General features: G+C 36.3%; 1 protein-coding gene and 1 long non-coding RNA gene across 2 annotated transcripts; one reads left to right on the plus strand and one right to left on the minus strand.

The window, feature by feature from the left end:
• Positions 1-545: 545 nt before the first annotated feature.
• Positions 546-4086, minus strand: LOC126623562 (uncharacterized). Its single transcript, XR_007623802.1, has 3 exons — positions 3855-4086; positions 1454-1553; positions 546-856 (listed from the first exon to the last, which is right to left on the minus strand). It is a non-coding gene; the product is annotated as an uncharacterized LOC126623562 (long non-coding RNA).
• Positions 4087-18133: 14047 nt separating this feature from the next.
• Positions 18134-19927, plus strand: LOC126621234 (probable carotenoid cleavage dioxygenase 4, chloroplastic). Its single transcript, XM_050289637.1, has one exon. It carries the CDS (start codon positions 18149-18151, stop codon positions 19895-19897), a length of 1749 nt encoding a protein of 582 aa, XP_050145594.1. The 5' UTR covers positions 18134-18148; the 3' UTR covers positions 19898-19927.
• Positions 19928-23013: the final 3086 nt, after the last annotated feature.

Genomic DNA, 23013 nt, shown 5'->3' on the forward strand with positions numbered 1-23013 from the left:
ATTTTCGTTGAGTCACACGCTACGTGTAAAATTTATGTAATACATGAGCGTTGACACTTTGATTTATCGGTCAACATTTATTTACCGAAATTTCGATGTCTACAAAAACATAATAACCCCTCGCTGTAAAACAAGTACCGTAGCCAGCAATATCTCAGTAATGCAATATGTCCTGACATTTTGTAAATAAACACATAACGTCCGGTAATCACATAATTTCGCATAAACAAACATATCATATCAAGTGCTCATCGACATATGCTAACACATGAGTTCATGCAGAGATATTTTGACATGAACAAGACTAGGTGTAATAATGATTTACACTCTAGTACTACAATCACGTGAAGACCGGCGCTATGTGCATCACATACGAGTCCTAATTGCCTATTGCAATCTAGGACATGATTGGAACCTACAATGGATCCAAAATGAGCGTATAGTGCCATGTGAACATACACGTGAAAGACAGCCCTAGCCCTGGCTCGGGCTAGTACTAACACCAATGCAGCACACAATGAGCAAATAACGTAAATATGATCATGCAACGGTAAATCGATAATTCGAGTCAACATAACACTATTCATGGCTGCAAATATAATTAAGGCATCCCATAACAGTACACATACATATGCATTATGCAGGATTCAGAATAATTTCATAACTCTCAACATTATGACCTTTCTTATAAACGTTGATTTAATTATGGCAATCACGTAGAAAATTCATTATTAAATATATATGTGAAAACTAAACAAAAATATATACTATATAAAAGAAAAGACCCACTCACAGATACTTGCAAGGTCGCAGCCATTCGAACTAGGAAAGTCGGCGTCTCCGATAGTAATCACACCTAAGCATAATATTGGGACCCATTAGTAAAACTCAACTAAAAAAACTAAATTTGAGAAAACAGAGTGCGGATTTGGAATTAAGGCGTCGAAATACGCTAAGAAGAGTCCCGGGCAATTTTCGTAAAAAGTCAAAGAAAAGTCAATGGTCAACCCTAAAAAGTCAACTGAGACACCGAGCCGGTCAACTACGTTAAAACTTCAGAATTTCACAAAATGGATGTTAAAAACAAACTCGAGACGTCGAAATTAGCCTAAGAAGGTTTTCGAGAAAATTTCGAAAAAGTCAACATAAGAAATATTTCAAAGAATATTTCAAGAATATTCCAGGAATATTCCGGATCCATTTTGGAATTGGGCTGGGGTGGATCCTGGATTCGGATCCGGATCTGGGTTTTGGATCTTTTATTTATTTATTTTTGCATCGGATCGGGTTGACCTATTTGGACACGCGGGTCGCACAGCGCTCTCTGGACCTAGCAAGGAGAAAGTTGAAATTGGGCAACAAATCCTAGAGCTCCAATCAAGCTCGAAATACATCCAAACTTAGTAATTTATATATGGATTTGAAGCTCAGAGAGAGGAGAAATTTTTTATACCAAAAATCACGTCAAGCCAGGGTCGAGATTAGCCGGAAAAAAAGCCTGCAAAGCTCAGATGGTTCGCCAGAAAATTGGAGTATATTTCCCCGAGGTATTTCTGCACCAAAACGTTGCAAAAACACACATATAATGACTCAATTGATATGATATTAACTAGCACTCAAATTAAACCCTCTTTTTATCAATTGTAGCAAAGTATGTAAGTAGGGATCGTTCTAGACCGGGGATTAGGAGGGATTGCTAAATCACTTGAACACTGACTCAAATACGTAAAAACAAGTTTAAAACACTAAACTAGACTCAAAGAAAGCAAAACTAAACTCTAAAACACTAAAACAAACCTAAAGACTCAAAACAGCCCAGAAACACTCAAAACTGCCATAAAACCACAATCTGGGCAGTTTTGAACAATAAACACAACTTGGACGAAAATTGGTTTTAACTTGACTTAAGACACTTAAAAACACAAACTAAAGTGATTTCTAACTACTATGACTCAACAAAGTAAAGGGGGATTGATTTTGGACAAATTTAAAAACAAAACAAAACTTTGTAAACTAGAGCAGATTTTAAAACGAATTTGGTGAAAGAGAATGGATGGAAGGCTAGCTAAGGGGTTCTTCTCCACACATGTTATACTTGCATACAAAACGATTTCTAATTGCAATTCAATAAACCATGAATACTCAACACTCCAAGTTAATTAGGTCCGCTTAAATTAACTTTCAGATTTCCCTTATATCAATGAATTGGATGGAAAAAGCGCATCGCAACCAAATTATTCCTCAAAAGTTCCCTACATGAAAGCGCATAATAGAGATACAATCAAAGATCATTACGTTCAATGGAAATCATAAGTATTGACGAGGCACTCGTAATTATGAAAGCGCATGAAACTTATGCCAAGAATTCACTTAACGCAATTGTGATCAACAACTTTTACTACTTATGAATATAAGTTCATAACTATTAGGAGAAACTCCCTTACATTCTAGCATCAAACTTATGCATGAAAATTAAGCGTGCACTCTCAACCAACATACACAAATCAGTTTTAATTCATATAGATAAGTAAATTGAATCCACAACTTATGAAACGCAATTAGAAGTAATCAAATCATATAGCAATCATAATCATGGTTTCGAATCCCCCCCTAGCCAAGGGGGGTTTAGTTCCTCATACTCGCAAAGCAAAGATACATAAATTTAGACATTAAAAACCAAGGAAAGAAAACACCTAGACGATCCAATTTGGACAGCAGGTGCATCCACGAGTCTCCCTTCCTCCTTGCTGAGGCACTTGGACTTTGGACAGGTTCTTTGGGGTTATGGATGGCGTAGAATGGATGGGGGATGTGTGATGGTGTTTAGGGTTGATGGGTGGTGCGGCTAGGGATGATTTAGGGCAGAAAATATGGAATATGGTGGTGGAAGGGTGCGGCAGAGAGCAAGGAATGATTTCTGGCGTGAATTGATGTGTATGAGAGGTGGTGATCTGATCTAGGGGTTTATATGAGTATATATAGGCACTTAAAACCCTAGGTGAATCAGATATGGACTTGTATAATTAAAACCCATCAGGAAAAGGCTTAAAACAATCAGATTTTGAATGGGAAAAGGCCTCCTAGGTGCGGCAGGTAAGGGATAGGGTGGATAAGGCTTCTAGAAAGCCTTGCAAGGCAAGGAAAACAAGTTCTAGAAAGGGGATAGGTGCGGCACCTTATGTGTGCAGGGATAGGGCTTCTAGAAATCTAATTTTAAGCATTCTAATCTAGTTAGGAACCCCACTTTGCAGCTAAAATATCAATGAATTCAGATTTGGATAAGATAGGATAGGATAAGGTTTGTTTGGATAAGATAAGCTAAGATAAAGTTATGGATGATGTTTTGGATAAGATTTCTTCACTTGAGCTGATTTTTTGACTTTAATTCTCCTTCGTCAAGTAGGAAACCTTGCTTGAGTAGGAATCCTCATCCTTCTAGGAATCCATCCTTAGCTAGGACTCCTCCGTTGATTAGGAATCCTTCTTCAATTAGGAATCCTTCGTTGATTAGGAATCCTTCTTCAACTAGGACTCCTTCGTTGATTAGGAATCCTTCTTCAACTAGGACTCCTCAAATCTTCAAATCTTCATTCTCGTCCATTCCCTTGGCTTCAAGTATGTGACTTCCATTCCAAGCTCTATTTTGCTCCAAAAGGCTCCAAATTGCATCATTTTATGTAATATGCCCTTAAAACCTGAAAACACATGAAACTAGCTTAAAAGACTACTTTAAACTAAGAACACATAACAAACATGCATAAGAACTAGCTAACTAAGGCGCATAAATATGCTCCTATCATCAATCATCATTAAAATAAGACAAGGAAGGCAAATCAAGTGGTCCCGACACTTACCTTGGTAAAATTCGTCGTGTCCTTGCCAGAATCCTCTCTGATTCAAATGGAGTTCGGCTTCGTAGCCGTGAGCAGAGAGTGTGATAGATAAAGACAAACAAGAGGGAGAAAGGATCCATGTGTTGGTTTGGCGAAGCTTGCCTGAGGAAATGGTGTGTGGTGGCAGTGGTGTTGTCATTGATGTTGCAGAGGAAAGACTCGAGAGAGGTGAGAGAGAAGAGAAAGAGCGAGCTGAGAGAGATGAGAGAGACGGAGAAGAGATAAGAAGGAAGACACATCGCAGGAGAAGAGTGGAGAGTTTGGTGGATGTAGGCCCTACGGGCCAAAAAAATTATAAAATATTTAAAATATCTAATCAAAAGAATATTTAAAATAATAATATAATAATTACGAAAAATATATAAAATATACAATAGCAATTTTAACAAAAGTATTTTTCGGATTCGTAGTTCCGTAAAATCTTCGTCGTCACTCTGAATTCGATTTTGCTTGTGCCTACGCGTTCATACCGTTGAGTTCTTCAAGAATACTATAAAATAATATATCATGCGCGTCACGAAATAACGGTCAACAAAAGTCAACAATCTCGCCTCAAAGGTCATTTTCGTAATTTCACACTTTTAAAATTTATATAGTCATAAAATTAGGGACGAGTTGTTATATCCAGACTAACTCAGCGGAACAGAACAAGGGTTGGGATTTTGAACCACTCATGGAATCCAACTAGGAAGCAATCACGCATCACGAATTTTCCAAACACGACCACTCCATAAATGCTAGATAGAAGGGTCATCCATCGCGGATTTACCAAGCATGTCACCCTTAAAATATGTATGGTCCCCTATCATGAATTAACCAAGTAAGGCCCTATCCTATGATACTAGTGTAACATCCCACATCACCCAGGGGAGTGATCCTTAAATGTATATTCCCATCCCTACCTAGCACGAGGCCTTTTGGGAGCTCACTGGCTTCGGGTTCCATAAGAACTCCGAAGTTAAGCGAGAAGGAGGCCAGAACACTCCCAGGATGGGTGACCCACTGGGAAGTTGCTCGTGAGTTCCCAAAAACAAAACCGTGAGGGAATGGTAAGCCCAAAGCAAACAATATTATGCTGCGGTGCTAGAGCAGGCCCGGGATGTGGTGGACCCGGGCCAGGATGTGACAACTAGGTAGTGATCACCCATCGTGGATATACCAAGCACGATCACTCTTGAAATAAGTATGTGTTGGAAATGTTGGCTGGATGTGTTTTATTGTTATATTGTTGTTTGCAAGTTTTGGGAAATGTTTTAATTTTAGGAGAGGTCCTGCCGAATTTTCAGTAAAATATTAAGTTGGTTTTGACCTTAAATTTTTTTGTTTTGCAATTTGGAAAAATACTAGAGAGCTATTTAGACTGCTGAAAACTGCCAAGGTGACACAGACCATGAACGACAAGATCAAGATTACATGGGATCCTCAACCTCATGCAGCTGCTACGAACAAGCAGCATAGCACGTTGACCTTCGACGTTGGGCCGTTATTCAGAGCCATTGCCCTATGCAGTGGGAGTCTTGGAGAGCAGTGCCGGAGGAGACCAAGAAGGACATGATGCATGGGTTGTCGTTTAGTATTCTCAACTTCTATTACTACTTTTTTAATACAGTATACAAATACTAAAAATAGGGGTGTGCTATCCACACACCCTTTTTTACTTTTCACACACCCCTTGTTAATTTCTATCCTTTGACCGTCTTCAATTCATCCGATCCGACGACCAAAAATTAGAAGGGTGTGTGAGAAGTAAAAAAAGATGTGTGGATATTACACCCCTAAAAATATTTACTATTTAAATATTTTTAAAATTCGCGGCATCTCTATGATCTTGAGGACTTCAATGCTGACCAGAAAATCTACATGATCTTCTCAAGTCGGTACACTCAGTGGAAGGGCGACCTCCACACCATTATCAATTATATTGTGATCTGGAGACCGCTCTCGTAGTTGGCTACCCTAGGGAGTTGGTGGGTTGCCCAGAGGAGAAGGCGTGGTTGTGTTCACATTTTCAGGACACTAAATATGTCGTAAGTATAATATATATTAATAATATTTTAGCAATATGTTATTAATATTTTATGATATTTTAATATTATTTCAATAATTTTTTTATTAATATACTGTTGGAAATGTGTTCTAAACCCAATCATTTGACGATACTTTACGAACATTTTACAAGTTAAACTAAACTTGTTTAATATAAGGGCAAAGATTATCTATTTAAAGTCGTCTGATATAAATGTTATATGCTTGAAAAATAAGTCCAGGAATATTTAATTAGAAGAATGTGATATAAAGAAATTAGATTCATGAGATCATTCTCTTTCGTACACATATCCTAAATGTTCCTGATCATAGGATTGCTAATGGTTATTGATGAACCGTTAAGATTAGTACATGATATGTCTTATCTCAGGGAGAGTGATTGGTCTTGAGTCATTGGTGTGACTGACACCAAGACAAGTATGTAGGTGCTCACTAGAGAATGATTCTACTGAACGAGATCAACAAGGAGTTCTCATACTCATGTCACATGAGAACTAATGAGTATGATAATGCAAAATAGTCATTTAACCTGAGGCATCATAGTTGTCTTGTGGTTAGGTCCTTGATCTTTAACTGTGTTAAAGGCACTCCATCAAAGGGTGTCCACGACATAGTTGGGGTTAAGCTACCTAACCGTAGAGGTATGTGAATGCGCAACAAGGGATCTCTAACCTTCAAATCGTTAAGGCAGAATACTCTCTAATATAATTAAGAAATGAGATTTAGGAAGTCGTTCCAAATCACATTCAAGGTAATCATACAGACAAGAGAATCACATTGGATAGTAAACATAAATAAACTATCAAACCAAACAATGTGATCAAAAGTATTGTATTAGAGAAAAGACTGTATTGCATTTGTAATCCCAAACTAAATAGGTTCTCCAACCTCTTCTGATTAACTTAGGTAGTCGTGACATACTACTAGGTGTCGCTCATGGTTTATGGAAGCTCTAAACGTGGTTAATCATTAAAGGGAGAACTGAAAGTTAGTTTTTATTCACAATCGATTTCAAGAGTTCTAATCACCCACTACCTCGCTAAAAACAACCTAATGGATTGCACACCGTAAAAGTTGAAGGATTTAAAGGAGATGAGTAAGGACAATAAATATTTTAAGTGTTTATGGTAAAGATTAATTAATATGTTAATTAATCAAATGAATAGGTTTGTTTTTAAACCTTGAGTTAGTGTTGGGGCTTAAGGCCCAATGGGCTTCAAATTGACAAGCCCATTAACTTAAGCTGTATGACAACTTAACAACCAAAAATTCAAGAAGTCCAATACAACCCATAAGGCTTGGGAAAACCGACCATAGAGAGAGGAAAGACCTTTTGGTCCAATATGCGCACAAAAGTTGAAAGCATAGAAGAGGTATCTTTGCTCCATCCTTATTAGGTGATTCTAAGGATGAAAAGATAGAACAACACTCTCTCTTTTCTCTCTAGACAGTCGGCCCTCCCTAGGAGAAATAGCTAGCAATATTCTTCTCCTATGGTCACTCACCTTCTTCTTCATTCATCCTTGATGTTGAAAAATTAGAGGTCCCCTACCTTGGGAAATTTTGGAGAACCAATTCTTTCATCCAAATCCATGGAGCCAAGGAGCCAAGAAGCAAATTTCTTCCATCCATATCCATGGAGCCAAGAAGCAAGGAGACAAAGGAAAGAAGGCCCTCACATGGGTGACTAACCTTTGCTAAGCAAAGAGGTGTTTCAAAGGTATAAAGAAATCTCAACTCTCTCTTAGATTTTGAGTTGAGTCTTGGTTCACATCTACTAGGCTTTGAAAGTCTTGGTTCAAGTTTTGTTTTTTAGTGCACATGCTTCAGCTACCGCCATTTAATTGTTAAGTGTTATGTATGTTGCTCAAATGAACTTAGTTTTCAAAATATTTTCCTTCATGTACGCACTAATACGTTTATTTTGAGTTTTACAGAAAAGAGCGAAGGCAAACAAGATAAATAGGTCGAAAAAGAAATTTCTTCACTACTCCGATTTGAGGTGCTTCTCCTATAGGTTGGAGGAGCGACGTTAGGTAAAAGTATATTAATTTTAAATTGGAATACATATTAATTTCTATTAGAATTAATAATATATTTGTTAATATTTTTTTTCAGGCGGGTTCTAAGTTCCCGGAGATCAACATGTTTAAGGAAGTTAATGTTCCACTGGGCAATGAGATCACTGAGCAGCTCCAAATGAACTTGGTTATGTAATTCTTAAATTTATAAATAGTATTAATATTAATTAAATATTAATATGTTTGTTTTTATTATTACAGGCTACTATGGTGGAGAAGAGTCATTCGGTTCTCCAAGAGGTGGCATCACAACTTCCCTTGAAAACCCCAATCGAGGATGCACTCCGACCGAGGATGCAACTCTTTAGATTCTAATTAACACTCTGGATCAAACCCTCGGTCGTAGGCCGGGTAAGGTTGTCTTAGAAACAAATGGTGCCCCCACAAGTTAACATCTGATCCAACCTAGTAGTAAGCAATTCGCCAGGGATAGGGAATGTGCGCCATCATGACATTACTACTTCCTATTCCAGACAGAGCACGGGATAGGTCGCCACGTTGATGCAGGAAGTTGCGGATTTGAAGCAGCAGCTTGTAGCCCAGAATGCCCAATTGGTGGCATAAGACATTAAGATGAGCCAAATCTTACACGCCTTTCAGTTGTCTGACATTTATTTCCCCAGCCACCAGCTGCTACTCATACACCCTTGACCTCTCAGCTGCTCCACCCAGCAAATACACAACTGGCCAATGCAATAAACCTTGACGATTTAATTTTTTTGTTTTTCTTTTAAATTTAGATATTATTAATTTTTTCCTAGCTTGTACGTACATTTTCATAGATATATATATATATATATATATATATATATATATATATATATATATATATATATTATTAAAAAATCATTTTTATTTGTTTATCAATCATTTTTTTAATTTAATTATAATAATTTAAATAAATTATGTAATTAAAAATAAATTGTTAAAATATATAAAAATAAATAAAAATATTTGCGCGACGAGGAAGATCTTTGTCATGCAAGACCATGAATGACAAATAGCTTATAATTTAATAATATTCAAATTACTTGAAAATGAAATATGATAGGCGAAATTTCCTTGCATCAATGTTTGCACAACAAAAGCTCTGGTCGTGCAAAGTCATGTGTAACAATTTGTTCTTGTCGCGATTTCATTAAGGCGATGGCATGTTGTCATGGTTTTAACCCTTGCACCATGAATGCCTTTGTACCTTCACATTTATAGCGCGTTTACTAACCCGTAATCGGAATGAGAATAAGGAATCTGATTCCGATTACGAATTATACTTGTGTTTACTAAAATTGGGAGGAATCAAAAGTGCGTGGGGCCCACACAAAAAATGGAATCCAATTCCTGAAATTGGAGGATTTGGATTCCCAACATATACAAGGTATTTGGATTCCGGATTGCCCAAGCAATCGGAATGATAATTTTTTTCCCTTTATGCCCTCACTTACTTTCATTATTTCCAAGATTATCCTTTTAACCCTAGACTTATTTTCCCCTCGTTGCATGTGCTACTAGCTCATTAAGCATAATTCTATGTTCATTCACATTATGCACAACTTCATACATATGCCGAAGAGAAAAAACTACAACTTGAGCGAGAAAATTTAGATATTAAAGTCAATACTTAAATTTATAAAAAAAATAAACAAAATCATTTTAGTATGTCTGTGAAATAAAAAAGCAATTTAATTTTTTCTTACTATTATATACTATATCAAATTTTATTACAAAAAAGTATATAAAATATTTGATTTGAGACAAGGGCATTTTAGTAATCATACTGGTTTATATTCCGATTCTGCTGAATTAGTAAACAGCTTTATGGAATTTTATTCCGATTCCGAACAGTTTTAGTAAACAACTTCAACAGGAATCTGATTCTGATTCCACCTCATTTCAATTCCTCCTTAATCCAATTCCTTCTCAATCCAAATCCTCTCAATTTGATTACGAATTAGTAAACGCGCTATTAGTGCGACAAAGTGTTTTTTTGTCTCAAAAATGTTCTTGCGCAACACATTAGAATGTCTTCGTCGCCCAGTTTGTATAATTTGTGGGTGGACTAGAATCAATGAATCATTAGGTATCAGGGATTCATGAAGCCCTTAAAAATTTGATATTTATATGTGACATCTTTGACACAAAAATTTAGTATTGAATGGAAATTTTAGGTTTGGATTTAAAAATTAGAAAAGAACCATTGCAAAGAGTTGCAGGAATCAAAATCAGGCATTCTCATTGCACTGTTTACTAACAGTCAAGGATCGGAATGAAAATAAAGGTGACTCACGTTACAACTGTTTACTGCTGTCAAGGGTCGGAATCAAAACCAGTTTGATTACAAAAATGCCCTTGGACAAATTTCTTTTCTGTTCAAATACTTCCTCAATTTTTAAAAGATAAAAATTGTGGCATCTATTTATAATTAAGTAATATTACACTTACCATATATCTATACCATTTCTATAATAGAGGTACGATTCACTAACACATGTGGACTCTATTTCTATTAAAAAATGATACAAATATATGATAAAAGTAACATTTTTGTTTATAATTTCATATGAAAACATTTGGGTTTATATATCCAGGGTTTGTACAAGTTAGCCCTGATATGATTGTTGGCCTCAGTTCACCAACTTATGTTTACATAGGCAAACAATATGATATGCTGTTCAGTTTGCATTTGTCGCCCTGTCCCTTAATTTTTCTTGTTAGCCACATCCTATGCCAAAAATTCCTTAATTAAACCGCTGCTGCTAGTAAAGGTGGCCATCGGCCGAGTCGTTTCGGGTTGAGCTCTAGAACCGTTGGTCAGTCCAATAACATGCATAACAAACGTTCTAAAACACGTTAGGCGTTAGTCGGGCAGCAGATTGGGATTTAGCGCCTAGGTAGTTAGACCGGGGTTTAAGCGAACTAGGCGGATTTAAGTACATTTATTATATGTTGTGAAAATAAGTGCCTATGTATACTAAAACCCATAATTGTATATATAAATTACAAAATAAAATGACATATAGATCATAAAGTACTAGAACGTATTGAAAACATGGGGAACAAACATATAATTGTCGATGCAACTTTCTGCCATTTTCAGTCTTGACGAAAATGCATTTGCAAAACAATTAACACCGTTGATCAAGGACCTAAGCCTCACACGCCCACGAGGTGAGGGGTTAGACCAATGAATATTCGATGCCTAAGTTAGTTTCTTTGAAAATAGTAAGTGTTTGGGGCTTTTAGTGGTAACAAAAGCTTACCGAAATTTGGTAGAGATTGAGGTATATATAGGGTAATGGCCAGCCATGGTGTTAGAGTTTTACCCTACACATGACATCATTCTATTGCCCAATGTTTATGGAGAGAATATTCTCAAGATATTAAAATAGGAAATAATATCTTGAGATAATGGTGTAAATATCCCTAATTGATTTAAATAGAGATTATTTACTTAAATGGAGTCAATTTTCAATTGGAAATGTATTAAATATGGGATTTGGGTTATTAAACCTTATCTTATTGCTTTGACTTTTACTTGTCATGGGCAGATGAGCTGTGGACAGTCATATTCAGTTGCATGGACCTTCAAGGGTGCCAAGTTACTCGTGAGAGTATCTAAGAAGTCTGCCCATTTAATAAGGGCAATTTTATCTTTCTTGAGCAAAAGTCCACATGTCACCTCTAGAATTTTTGGGATTATTTTAGGCTCCACTATAATGAGTGTTCATCTAAGTATTCAATGAGTCTCTTACATTTTATTAGAAGAAAAAAAAAATGTAAAACGAAAGTAATCGATTTTATGTCTAATTCAGAGTTGCAACCTAAGTGGGTTTAGACGGACTAGGCGAACGCATAAACAAGTCTAGATATACTTTCTTAATTTTTTAAATGTTTAAGGACTAATCGAAGCAGATGTTTAGGCGCTAGGTGAGAATTCTTATAATAATGCCCTTAACCCGCCCAAACAAATGAACAAACCGACCCATTATTTGACAGGTCGGTTTTAATGATCAAGAAGCCTGGTACATTTCTCTCATTTTTGGCTTAGTAACTTCATTGTTCGCTAAAAACTCATCACCCATAAATATGCACAAAAAATGAGGTAAAATCACGTTTCAATACATAGTGAGATCAATTTGAAAAACATATTGACTTCTGATGATGCATGATGCATATACAGAAAAGTGGGATCTGAAGGTGAAGAACGGGATTCCGCTCAAATAGGGGAGAATAAAATGATCCAGAAAAGCAAATCTTTCGTATCAAAAATTAAAAAAAATAACAAAAAATAAATCTTGAAGCGGTGGAGGCTGGAGCAAGCAATCAATAGAAGGGATTTGGTGAAGAAATAAAAAAATAAATCTTGAAGTGGTGGACGCTGGACACGCAATTATTTGAAGGGATTTGGTGAAACAAATAAATATTGAGCGGGGGAGGCTGGAGCAAGCAATTAATAGAAAGAATTTGGTTAAACTTGATAATTTTTTGCACAACTGATTAACTTGACATGAAACATCTTGAAAAATAACGGATTTCGAGTCAACAAATTAACTAATCACATCATTATCGAGTCATCTGTTAAGAACTCGTTACAAATTTATCTGCAGGTAAGCCGAAAAAAGAAGCTTACTAGAATAGCCATAGAACTTAGGGGGGTGTATTCAATTGAGAATTAGAGAGATTTTAATGGATTTATAAATCCATGGATTTTTATAGAGTTTAACTAATTTATAGAGATTCTATGTAAAATTTTAATTCAATACCCTAGAAATCTCATGGGGAGAGGTGAGATTTGTGAATACTTAAAATACATTATAAAATCTCTCTAATTCCCTCGAATTCTTCAACTTTACCAAATTCTTTAAATTCAAATTCTAATTGAATACACCTGAAATGTTATAAACTTCTTTAAAATTCTAATTGAATACACCCGGATTTCTAAGGATTTTAATAAATTATCTTAAATTCCTGATTGAATACCCCTATATTCATTAAAATAATTAAAATCCCTCAAAATCTCAATTGAATAGGACCCCTTAGTCTCACATAAGGGAGATCAAATCCTTACTGTTGGTCAACAATGGTGAACGTTCAACACCGGTTAACAAGGGTATACAACGATTGAGGGTCATGAATGGTCAACTTTGATGGCTTATTATGAATTTTTAAATAATTTGATTTTTCTTACAAAATACCAAAACACATTAAAAAAAATCATAATAATGAATTTACAAATGGAAAAAATGGGAAATAATATGCAAACGCTCTTGATCGCCTCCTCTACTTTTTGACAGTGAGAACATCGTCGTTTGAATTTTTAAGACCCTCTGAACCCTCATGAACACTGTTTTTAGGAGAGTTCAAAAATTCAAACGACGATGTAACCAGTGTTCAAGCATAGAGAATGAAATTACGAGTGTTTGTATTTTTTTTTCACACTTGTACATTGTTTGTTATGTTTTTTTTTTTTTTTTTTTTTTTTTGTGAACAAACGATGTTATCTACACTAAAGGAGAATGGGTGGGCTTAGTCTCATAATGGGTTAGCAATAATATAGTTCTAATTCGTCTTTGGCGAGAATCAAATCTAAGTCCTCTCACTTACAAGCAATGACTAAAATATCGATAATATCGGCGAAATATCGCCGATATTATCGTTTTTCAGAGAGACCAATATTTTCCCACGTATCCCCCTAATTGTTGTCAAAATATCGTGATATTATCGAAACAATCGTCGTGGCTCCGTCGTCGGAAAGGCAGCCGAGGCTGCGTCGTCGTAGCTGCCCAGATCTCTTTCTGCAATCCAGGCTCAGACCCAAGATCTGCGTCTCCGTCGTCGGAAATGAAAAATCCATTTTCTCCGGATCCCAAAACCCGCTCGGGTTTGAATCAAACCGTTTGATGGATCCCCTTGCCTAATGGTGGTCGCCGAGAGGTGAGAAAGGGAGGAGGAACGGTCCACAAGTGGTGATGGTGCTCGCCGGAGTGTGCGCCACTGCGGTGCTCGGCGGGTGTGGGTGTGGTGGTATGTGCTCCTGGGGAGAAGAAACAAGGACATGAATGAGGGAGAAGGTTCGAGGGATTGGGGAAGGGGGGAAATGGGGAAGTGGGGTGTATGTGTCTGTCTGCTCTAGGAAGAAGACTTGCAGAGAAGAGAGAAATGAGGAGATGAATGACCAGAACCTCAAGAACCCAAAAAAAATAAAAAGGTGAGCGAAAGTGCCAAAGTGAAGGGGGGAAAGGAAAGAAATAATAGAAAATGAGGGCGGTACATCCCACGTGAAGAAGGAAGAAAGGTAGTAGAGAAATGATGGGTGCGGCAATATGTCAGGATTAAGGTAGATTTAAAAACTAAAATATAAGTTTTACTCGAAAGTTGGAGTAGATCTAAAGAAGAAAGCAAAGCCACGATGTAAGTATTGTTGGAAATGTGCCCTAAAACCAATCATATGATGATACTTTACGGACATTTCACATGTTAAACTAATCTAGTTTAATATTAAGGGCAAAGATTATTGTTTAAGCTGTCTCATATAAATGTTATATGCTTAAACGATAAGTCCAATGAATATGTAATTAGGAGAATATGATTTAAACAAGTTAGATTAATGAGACCATTCTCTTTCGTATACATATCCTAAACGTTCCTGATCATAGGATTGCTAATTGGGCATTAACAGTCCGTTAAGATCAGTACGTGCTATGTCTTCTCTCAGGGAGAGTGACTAGTCTCGAGTCATTGGTGTGTGTGACATCAAAACAAGCATGTAGGTGCTCAATAGCGAATGAGTCCACTGAACACGATCAACGATGAGTTCTCATACTCATGTCACATGAGAACTCATGGTTAGGATAATGCAAAGTAGTCCTTTGACCTAAGGCATCATAGTTGTCTTGTGGTTAAGTCATTGATCTTTGATTGTGTCAAAGTCACTCCATTCGAGGGTGTCCACGGCATCGTTGGGGTTAAGTCACTTAGCCATGGAGGCAAGTGAATGCGCAACAAGGGATCTCTAACCTTCAAACCGTTTGAGGGAGAATACTCTATGATATGATTAAGAATCTTTGGCCAAAGTATGAATGAGATTTAGGAAGTCGTTCCAAATCACATTCAAGGTAATCATATAAGCACACGAATCACATTGGATAGTAGACATGAATAAACTATCAAACCAAACAATGTGGTCAAGAGTATTGTATTAGAGAAAGACCGTATTGCATTTGTAATCCTAAACTGAATAGGTTCTCCACCTCTTCTGATTAGCTTGGGTAACCATGATATGCTGCTAGGTGTCACTCTTGGTTTGTGGAAGCCCTAAACGTGTATAAACACTAAGGGGAGAATTGAAAGTAAGTTTCAATTCACAATCGATTTGAAAGAGTTTTAATCGCCCACTGCCTCGCTAAAAAGGAACCTAATGGATCGTACACCGTGTAAGGTAGAGATTGAAGAAACAACGGAGATGAGTAAGAATAATTAAATGGTTTAATTATTTATGGCAAGGATTAATTAATATGTTAATTAATCAAACGAATAAGTTCGTTAAAGACCTCGGGATAGTTTTGGACCTTAAGGCCCAATGGGCTTCGAACGTCAAGTTCATTGACTTAAGTTGTACGACAACTTAATGAATAATGATTCACAAAGGCCCAAATAGTCCAATGAATCCCTATGGCCGGCCATTTAGAGATGGAGTGGGTTTTGGACTTATTTACAAGTTTGCCACTCCAATGAATTAAGGTATAAATATGACTTTATAGCCAAAATTCATTTAGGGTTTCTTTTTGGGAAAGGATGAGAACACAAAACTCTCATTTCTCTCTAAAGAGGCCGGCCACCCTAGAGGAGATTAGCTAGCAATCCAACTTCCTCTAGGTCACTCATTTCTACTTAAATCTAACCTTGGTGTGGAGACTTAGAGGTTCTCTATTTTGAGAACTTGGAGAAACATATTCTTCCATCCAAATCCATAGATCTAAGAAGCAAGGAATGAAGGCCCTCTCTTTGGGTGATTAGCCTTTGCTTATGCAAAGAGGAATCTACAAAGGTATAAATCTCAACTCACTTTGTTTTGAGTTGAGTCTTGGTTCACCAATCTACTAGGCTTTAAATTTCATGGTTAATGTTTTGTTTTAAGTGCATACAAGCATGATTCCGCCTTTTAATTGTTAATTGCATGCTATAGATGTTGCTTAAATGAACATGTTTTCACAAAATTATTCTTCAAGTATGTTGTGCAAATATATTATTACGGGCATAGTTTGAAATATCGATAATATCGACGAAATATCGAGGATGTTTCGGTTTTTTCGAATCACGGATATTTCGGAACATATCCATGTACATATCGTACAAATATCAACGATAATATCGAAAAATAGCGATGTCAATAATTTCGCTCACACTTCATCAATATTTTGTCAAAATATCGGTGTAATATCGCTAAAATATCGATGTAAAGGAAGGAAAAAAAATAAAAAAATAAAAAAAAGGAAAAAATGGAGGAAAAAAAACACAAAAGGGATTTGAACCCCTCCCATTTTACTCCTCCAACACTTTAACCACGATATATCACATATGCTTTAGTGATAATATGCTAAAATATTTATATTTATATGAGTGGCATGTTAACAATTACATGCAAAACCATTTTGGGGATTTATCATTTGATGAATACTCTTCACAATAAACTTAATCTACACATAGAGATGATGAAGATAGTGAAAAATTTGAACCTCATAGGAACTTTATATGGTACTAAATCACTCGTGTATCTTACCAAACAATGTATAAAGTGTAAAATATTGTAGTAAATCATTATATATAAATTATTATGGTGTGTTTAATCTTTTTTTTCATTAATTACTACATATTTTCTACACTCATAGTGTTTGTCAGTTCGCTGTATAATCAACTTAAATCAATTAAATCTATCATGTAATGTATTTCCTTCTAATTTTTTTTTTGATAAACTAATAGATAATTGACTAAATAAACATTCTCCAAAGTTTCAATAAAAATTTCCAAGTTTTTCTTACAATTTCCGTGGTTTTTATTCAATTTTTATCGATATCGATAATATCCTGATGTTTCCATCGAAATTTCCATGTTTTTGGACTACCGATATTTCCGATATCATCGATATTTTATACCTTGCTTACAAGTGAAGAGGAATACCACTAGACCGTAATACTAAGTAGCGTTTTTTTTAGTCCTCTTAATAACATTGTTCACAAGGCTTTTGAGGATTTTAGAAATCTAAATGAGGATGTCAATGTACCCGTCGTCAAAGCATAGAAGATGTGATAATCATCGTTTACATTTTTTTTTCTCATATTTTCCCACTTATGAATTAATTATTATAAATCTTTTAACGTGCTTTAGTATTTTGTAGTAAAAATCAAAACCACACCGAACCAAATCGTGGCCACCCCTAATCGTAATGTTTAAAACCGCAAATCAACTATTTCTTCAGCGGGCACAAAACAATTTGTTTCTATTAACCGACCCAACCCAATATATTTCGATTAGGTTGGTCGGGTTTGGCAATTGACCCATTAAAATGTTCACCTCTACTCACAACTGGCTATTGTGGTCTAAAACATGTTGCTAATTAGTGTTTCTTCCAAAAAAATACTTAAAGTGTTTTTAGAATTCAAAATCAATTTCATCAAAAGTATCACTCATTTTCAAAGCACTTCAAAACGAGTTCATACCTCTTAAGCTATATGTACAATATCCTAAAGAGTACAATTTATGGCCAAACAACTCTTTTGTTTATTTTTGCCACTTGGTATTACAATTCAGTGATATTGTTCTTCACTTATAAATAAAAGAACTTAAGTTTGAATTTCGTGAATTGTAAGTTCGCAATTAATTTATTTCCTTACATGTGTGTGTGTGTTTTTATTTATGTATTTATTTATTAAAATACACTTATCTTCTGGTTTTTTTTTGGGAATATAAACTACAAATCGACGGACCATGGGCCATTGCAAATTGCAATAGATAAAATATTTAATTGATTTAAACCTCGCTTATTTAAATTTTCTGTTAACGACAGAAAGGGGTGTCACTTGGCTTGGATCTCGTTCATACTTATTAGCTCAAATTCCTGCTAACAGCCCTTTTATGGATGCGTTGCGTTCTTCTTTTCTGTGCACAATTTCTAATCTCAATCCAAGAAAATCACAACCTCCGAAGAGCACTAGTTCTCCATGCATACTACTACTAGCTATAGCAAGAAAAGCTAATGATAGTGATGATGATATTGCTCCAAGTACGAAGCGATGTGCAATGATCTTGCAATCTCTGGATGACTTCATAAAAAACTCCATAGAGGCACCACTACTCCGACCGTCATTGGACCCGAGGCTCGTGCTCTCCGACAACTATGCTCCTATAACCGAAGAGCTTCCCCCAACCGAGTGCAAGCTGATACAAGGCTCTCTACCACCGTGCCTTGACGGTGCCTACATTCGCAATGGCCCAAACCCACAATTCCTTCCCCAAGGGCGGCCTTATCACCTCTTCGACGGCGATGGCATGCTTCACTCCATCAGGATCTCCCAAGGCCGAGCAATGCTTTGTAGGCGCTACGTCAAGACCTATAAATACACTGTGGAGCGCGAAGCCGGATATCCTCTCTTTCCCAGCATTTTCTCTAGCTTTAACGGCCTCCTTGCCTCCACGATGCACGTGGCTCTTCTTGCTGCTCGAATCCTTGCTGGTCATCTCAATCTTGCTAACGGCTTTGGTGTGGCCAACACCAGTTTAATTCTCTTTGGCAACCGTCTCTACGCGCTTTGCGAGTCTGACCTCCCTTATGCTGTGCGGTTGACATCCAACGGAGATATTCAGACTATGGGGCGACACCATTTTGATCAGAAGCTCTCCGAGGGCATGACAGCTCATCCGAAGATAGACCCCGAAACAGGCGAGACCTTTGCTTTCCGTTACAGAGCAGTGCCTCCATTCCTCACCTATTTTCGCTTCAATGCAGACGGGACAAAGCACCCGGACGTGCCCATATTCTCTATGCGTCGTCCATCTATCATCCACGACTTTGCAATCACCAAGAAGTATGCCATATTTGTTGACATACAATTAACACTGGACCCCATCAAAATGATCACTACCGGTGGATCTCCAGTCGTTTTTTATCCGTCCAAAGTGACTAGGATCGGAGTACTTCCACGGTACGCAGTTGACGAGTCCGAGATGAGGTGGTTTAATGTTCCGGGATTGAACATTTTACACACCATTAACGCATGGGACGACGATCAAGAAGACGATCTCGATAAGGATACGATCGTGTTGGTTGCACCAAATGTATTGTCTCCACAATACATTTTCGAGAGATGGGATCTCTTCCGCTCGTCTGTCGAGAAAATGAGGATCAATCTTAAGACGGGGATCGTAACGAGGCAACCAATCTCCGTAAGGAATATAGAATTCGGGATGATCAATCAGGCTTACGTGGGGAAGAAGAACAAGTTTGTGTATGGATCTGTCCCTGGAGAAACAATGCTTGCTGATGATCATTCAATGCCAAAGTGTGCAGGGGTGGTGAAGTTGGATCTAGATGTGTCCTCCGATGGGGGTGAGAGCACGGTGGCATGCAGGATGTACGGACCAAATTGCTACGGCGGTGAGCCTTTCTTTGTTGCTAGAGAGCCGGAGAATCCAAACGCGAAGGAGGATGATGGATACGTGGTGTCATTTGTGCACGATGAGAAGACAGGAGAATCAAGGTTCTTAGTGATGGATGCTAAGTCGCAACAGCTTGATATTGTGGCGGTTCTCAAGCTGCCCCGCAGGGTCCCGTACGGCTTCCATGGTCTCTTCGTGAAGGAAAGCGACCTACAAAAGTTGTACTAAATATAATTGGTGAATAGGATCTAACTAACAAAATAATATATGAGAGTTTACACTTCTAATATTATCAAGATTTTTATGATAAAACTAAACATCTATTAATAGATTTTTAAGTTAGTACAATATCGATGATGTTAGGTGAACCATGGTGATCTTATAAAATTTATCAAATATTACTATCTCAGCTTATCCACAAATTTGTACCTTCTATGACTGAGGTTTGGCTTCCATGAACTCTAGAAATGCACTTAATTATTGTTGTAGCAGATCGAATCCGAAATAAACCTGTTGATGCCAGCTGTTGGACGAAGTTACCGGATACCGTATATCATACAAAAGTACAAAAACAAAATGATGTATTGTGGTATAAGAAAAAAGGCCTTTTTTTATTAGAACTCCGCATAATATTAAATACATTGCACATTAAAATTTAATATTTAATTACTCATATACCTTAATATGTAATGATAATTTTTCCTTTCTAAAGATTAAAAACAAATTTCTACATACACCCAAAGTCACTTTTAACTTGTATATTGATAGGTATTTTTACCACCTGCAAAAGTAGGAATAAAAACACTTAAAAATACTTGCAAGAGTATAAGGTCATCGTAGTATAGCAGCTCAAGCAATGTTGTTTTCCACAGGGATTGAATGAATAATTTATGTTAAAATCAAATCTTAATTAATTATTTGAAAACAAAGTTTGGAAGAGGTTGTTATTATTACCTAAAATATTAAAAACGAATTTAATTAAAAATAATTAAATAAATTTGGAAAGTAAAGAAAACAAAAGAAAATAGTTTTGAAAATAAATTTGAGCACTAGGGTTTCACCGTTACCTTAACAATCCTACGTAGTTCTTCCAATTACTTATGAATTACACATGCATATTTGAAGGTTAGGTTTTCTTAAAGTATGCCTTACTTGGAACCTCCAACATAGAACGTATATCTAACATGCAATCCGTCTATGGTGTCCAAATCGAATGTGAACATGCAAGACTCATTAAGTTTTGTGAAATCTTTTTTAAAAACCATATAACCCTTAAGGCGTGTCGTCCATCCTAAGAAGTTACACATATTAACCACAATAAGCCTTAGTCAATTTCAGGGATAGCCCTCCACCAAAATTGCATCAAATTACTTTTCTAACTATCCTAATGGTGGTCAATCATCAAGACAATTAGATAGTTTCAAACACGGTGATTAATAATTCAAAACTTGCATGCACAAATTCATAAGTAAATTGAAAAGAAACTACATATTTTGGCTAAGACTCATGGCCTCGCCCTAACAAACGAAACTAGTTACTAACAACCATAAAATAAAATATTATTAAAAACATGGATAGAAAAAAACTTGAAAATAAACTTGAATCGTCAAAAGCTCTCTAAAGCCAAAGTGTTGCATTCTCCTCTTTTTTTCTAATGGCTAAATATCTTTATTTATACTACTACAAAATAAAACCCTAAAATGTCTTAGAATAAAACTAGGAAGCATAATAAAATAATAAAATAGAAAATAAAAAGTTTCCTATTTGAACTAAAATTCGAAGTTCTCAAAAAATTAGTCTTTTGACCGAACAAATCAACTCCAATTTGGTCCCAAAAGGCTCTTTTGAAAGCTGAAGATGTCCCCTACAAATCCTCATAAGGAATCTTCCTCAAAATATGCCATATTGACCTTCAAAATGCCCAAAACGTCCAAAAACGTCAAGTTGGGAAAGCTGCACGTTGGGTCTTTATTTCATCGCCACGGTCAAACGGCTTGGTAGAAAAATCTGAAATTTTGATGCAATCATCTTGAAAAACTCACAAACATCCTCCAATTAGAATCACTCATAAATTCATCCGTTTGTTCACATTTTGCTCTAGAGGAAGTCGAATATCCAACATTGAAAATATAATCCAAAGTATCAAAATTTCACAAAATAACCAATAAATTATAGGGAACTTTAACGAAAAGTTCCTAGTACTGTTTACTTTAACAAAAGACCACATTTTTACACTAAAAAGTCAATCCCGGTACTATTCACTTTATCCTTTATTTTGTCCTTATCGTTAAAACTCAAAGGTTTTAAGCCTTTTCATTAGTTTTCCTTAAATTTTATAACTAAGATTAGGGTAAAATATATAGTATAATATGAACTCATTGAATATCTCCAAACTTAGCTTTTTGCTTGTCCTCAAGCAAAATAAAACTCAAAAACAAATTAAAAACTAACTAACTAGAAACTTAGACAAAAATTATTTAAGACAAATTTTCACCTTCAAGTTGCAATCCATAAAAGACGTAAAAAATCAGAACATCTTTCCAAAAGTTCCAACTAATCCCACCACAGAGTCTAAGCCATTTAGAATCAATTAGAAAATAAATCATGAACTTCCTTTGGTGTAAAGTGAACCAACATAGTTAAGGAGACTCAACTAAAACCCCTACCTTTCGTCCTCTTTATTTCAACACCTCACACATACTAACTTTATATATTTTTCTCCTTCCTTCTTTTTCGTTTTTTCTTTTTTTTTTTCTTTCATATATTTATTTTTTAGTAACAGTAGTGGTTGTACAATGTCTATTCCCTTGAGCTTTCTATGCAACCCATGTAATGAGCTTTAGGTCAATGACTCCCAAACAAAGGCTTTAGGGCACTAGGTGTAGAACACCTCTAAGGACTTATTAACTCGAGCTAAAAAGGCTACAAAACCAACTAACCACCTGCTCCATGCCAAGACTCTACCGTTTGACGCGAGAATCATTGTTGATTAGGCATGATTGGCCCAATTACTAAGTAAAGCCTCAGGTGGAACAATTATTACTTTATAACACATACTAACTTTACTTTACTTAGAACAAAAATTAAAAATTACTTAGACGAAAAGTAAGTTTTCCAATCTCACTCCCCACAAACCATGTTGATTTGAATGTGCAAATTTCAAAGTGTAACTCATAAATCTTAGAGCATCCCCAATGGGGGCTTTATCCTCCATGAGACTACTACATTTCCAGCCTTAGCAAGAAATTTCATCGCCAATGAGCCTAAAAATGGGGCTAGATCCACCACTGGGGCTAGCAACTTCCTTTCCTGGGTACCATAAAATCGGGCTATATCTAGCCCCC

Source organism: Malus sylvestris, chromosome 5 (assembly GCF_916048215.2).
Source record: "Malus sylvestris chromosome 5, drMalSylv7.2, whole genome shotgun sequence".
In the NCBI taxonomy this organism is placed as follows: domain Eukaryota; kingdom Viridiplantae; phylum Streptophyta; class Magnoliopsida; order Rosales; family Rosaceae; genus Malus; species Malus sylvestris.

Bases quoted from the DNA above. Each gene is read 5' to 3' on its own strand.
- LOC126621234 (XM_050289637.1), top strand. From the start codon at position 18,149: ATGGATGCGTTGCGTTCTTCTTTTCTGTGCACAATTTCTAATCTCAAT.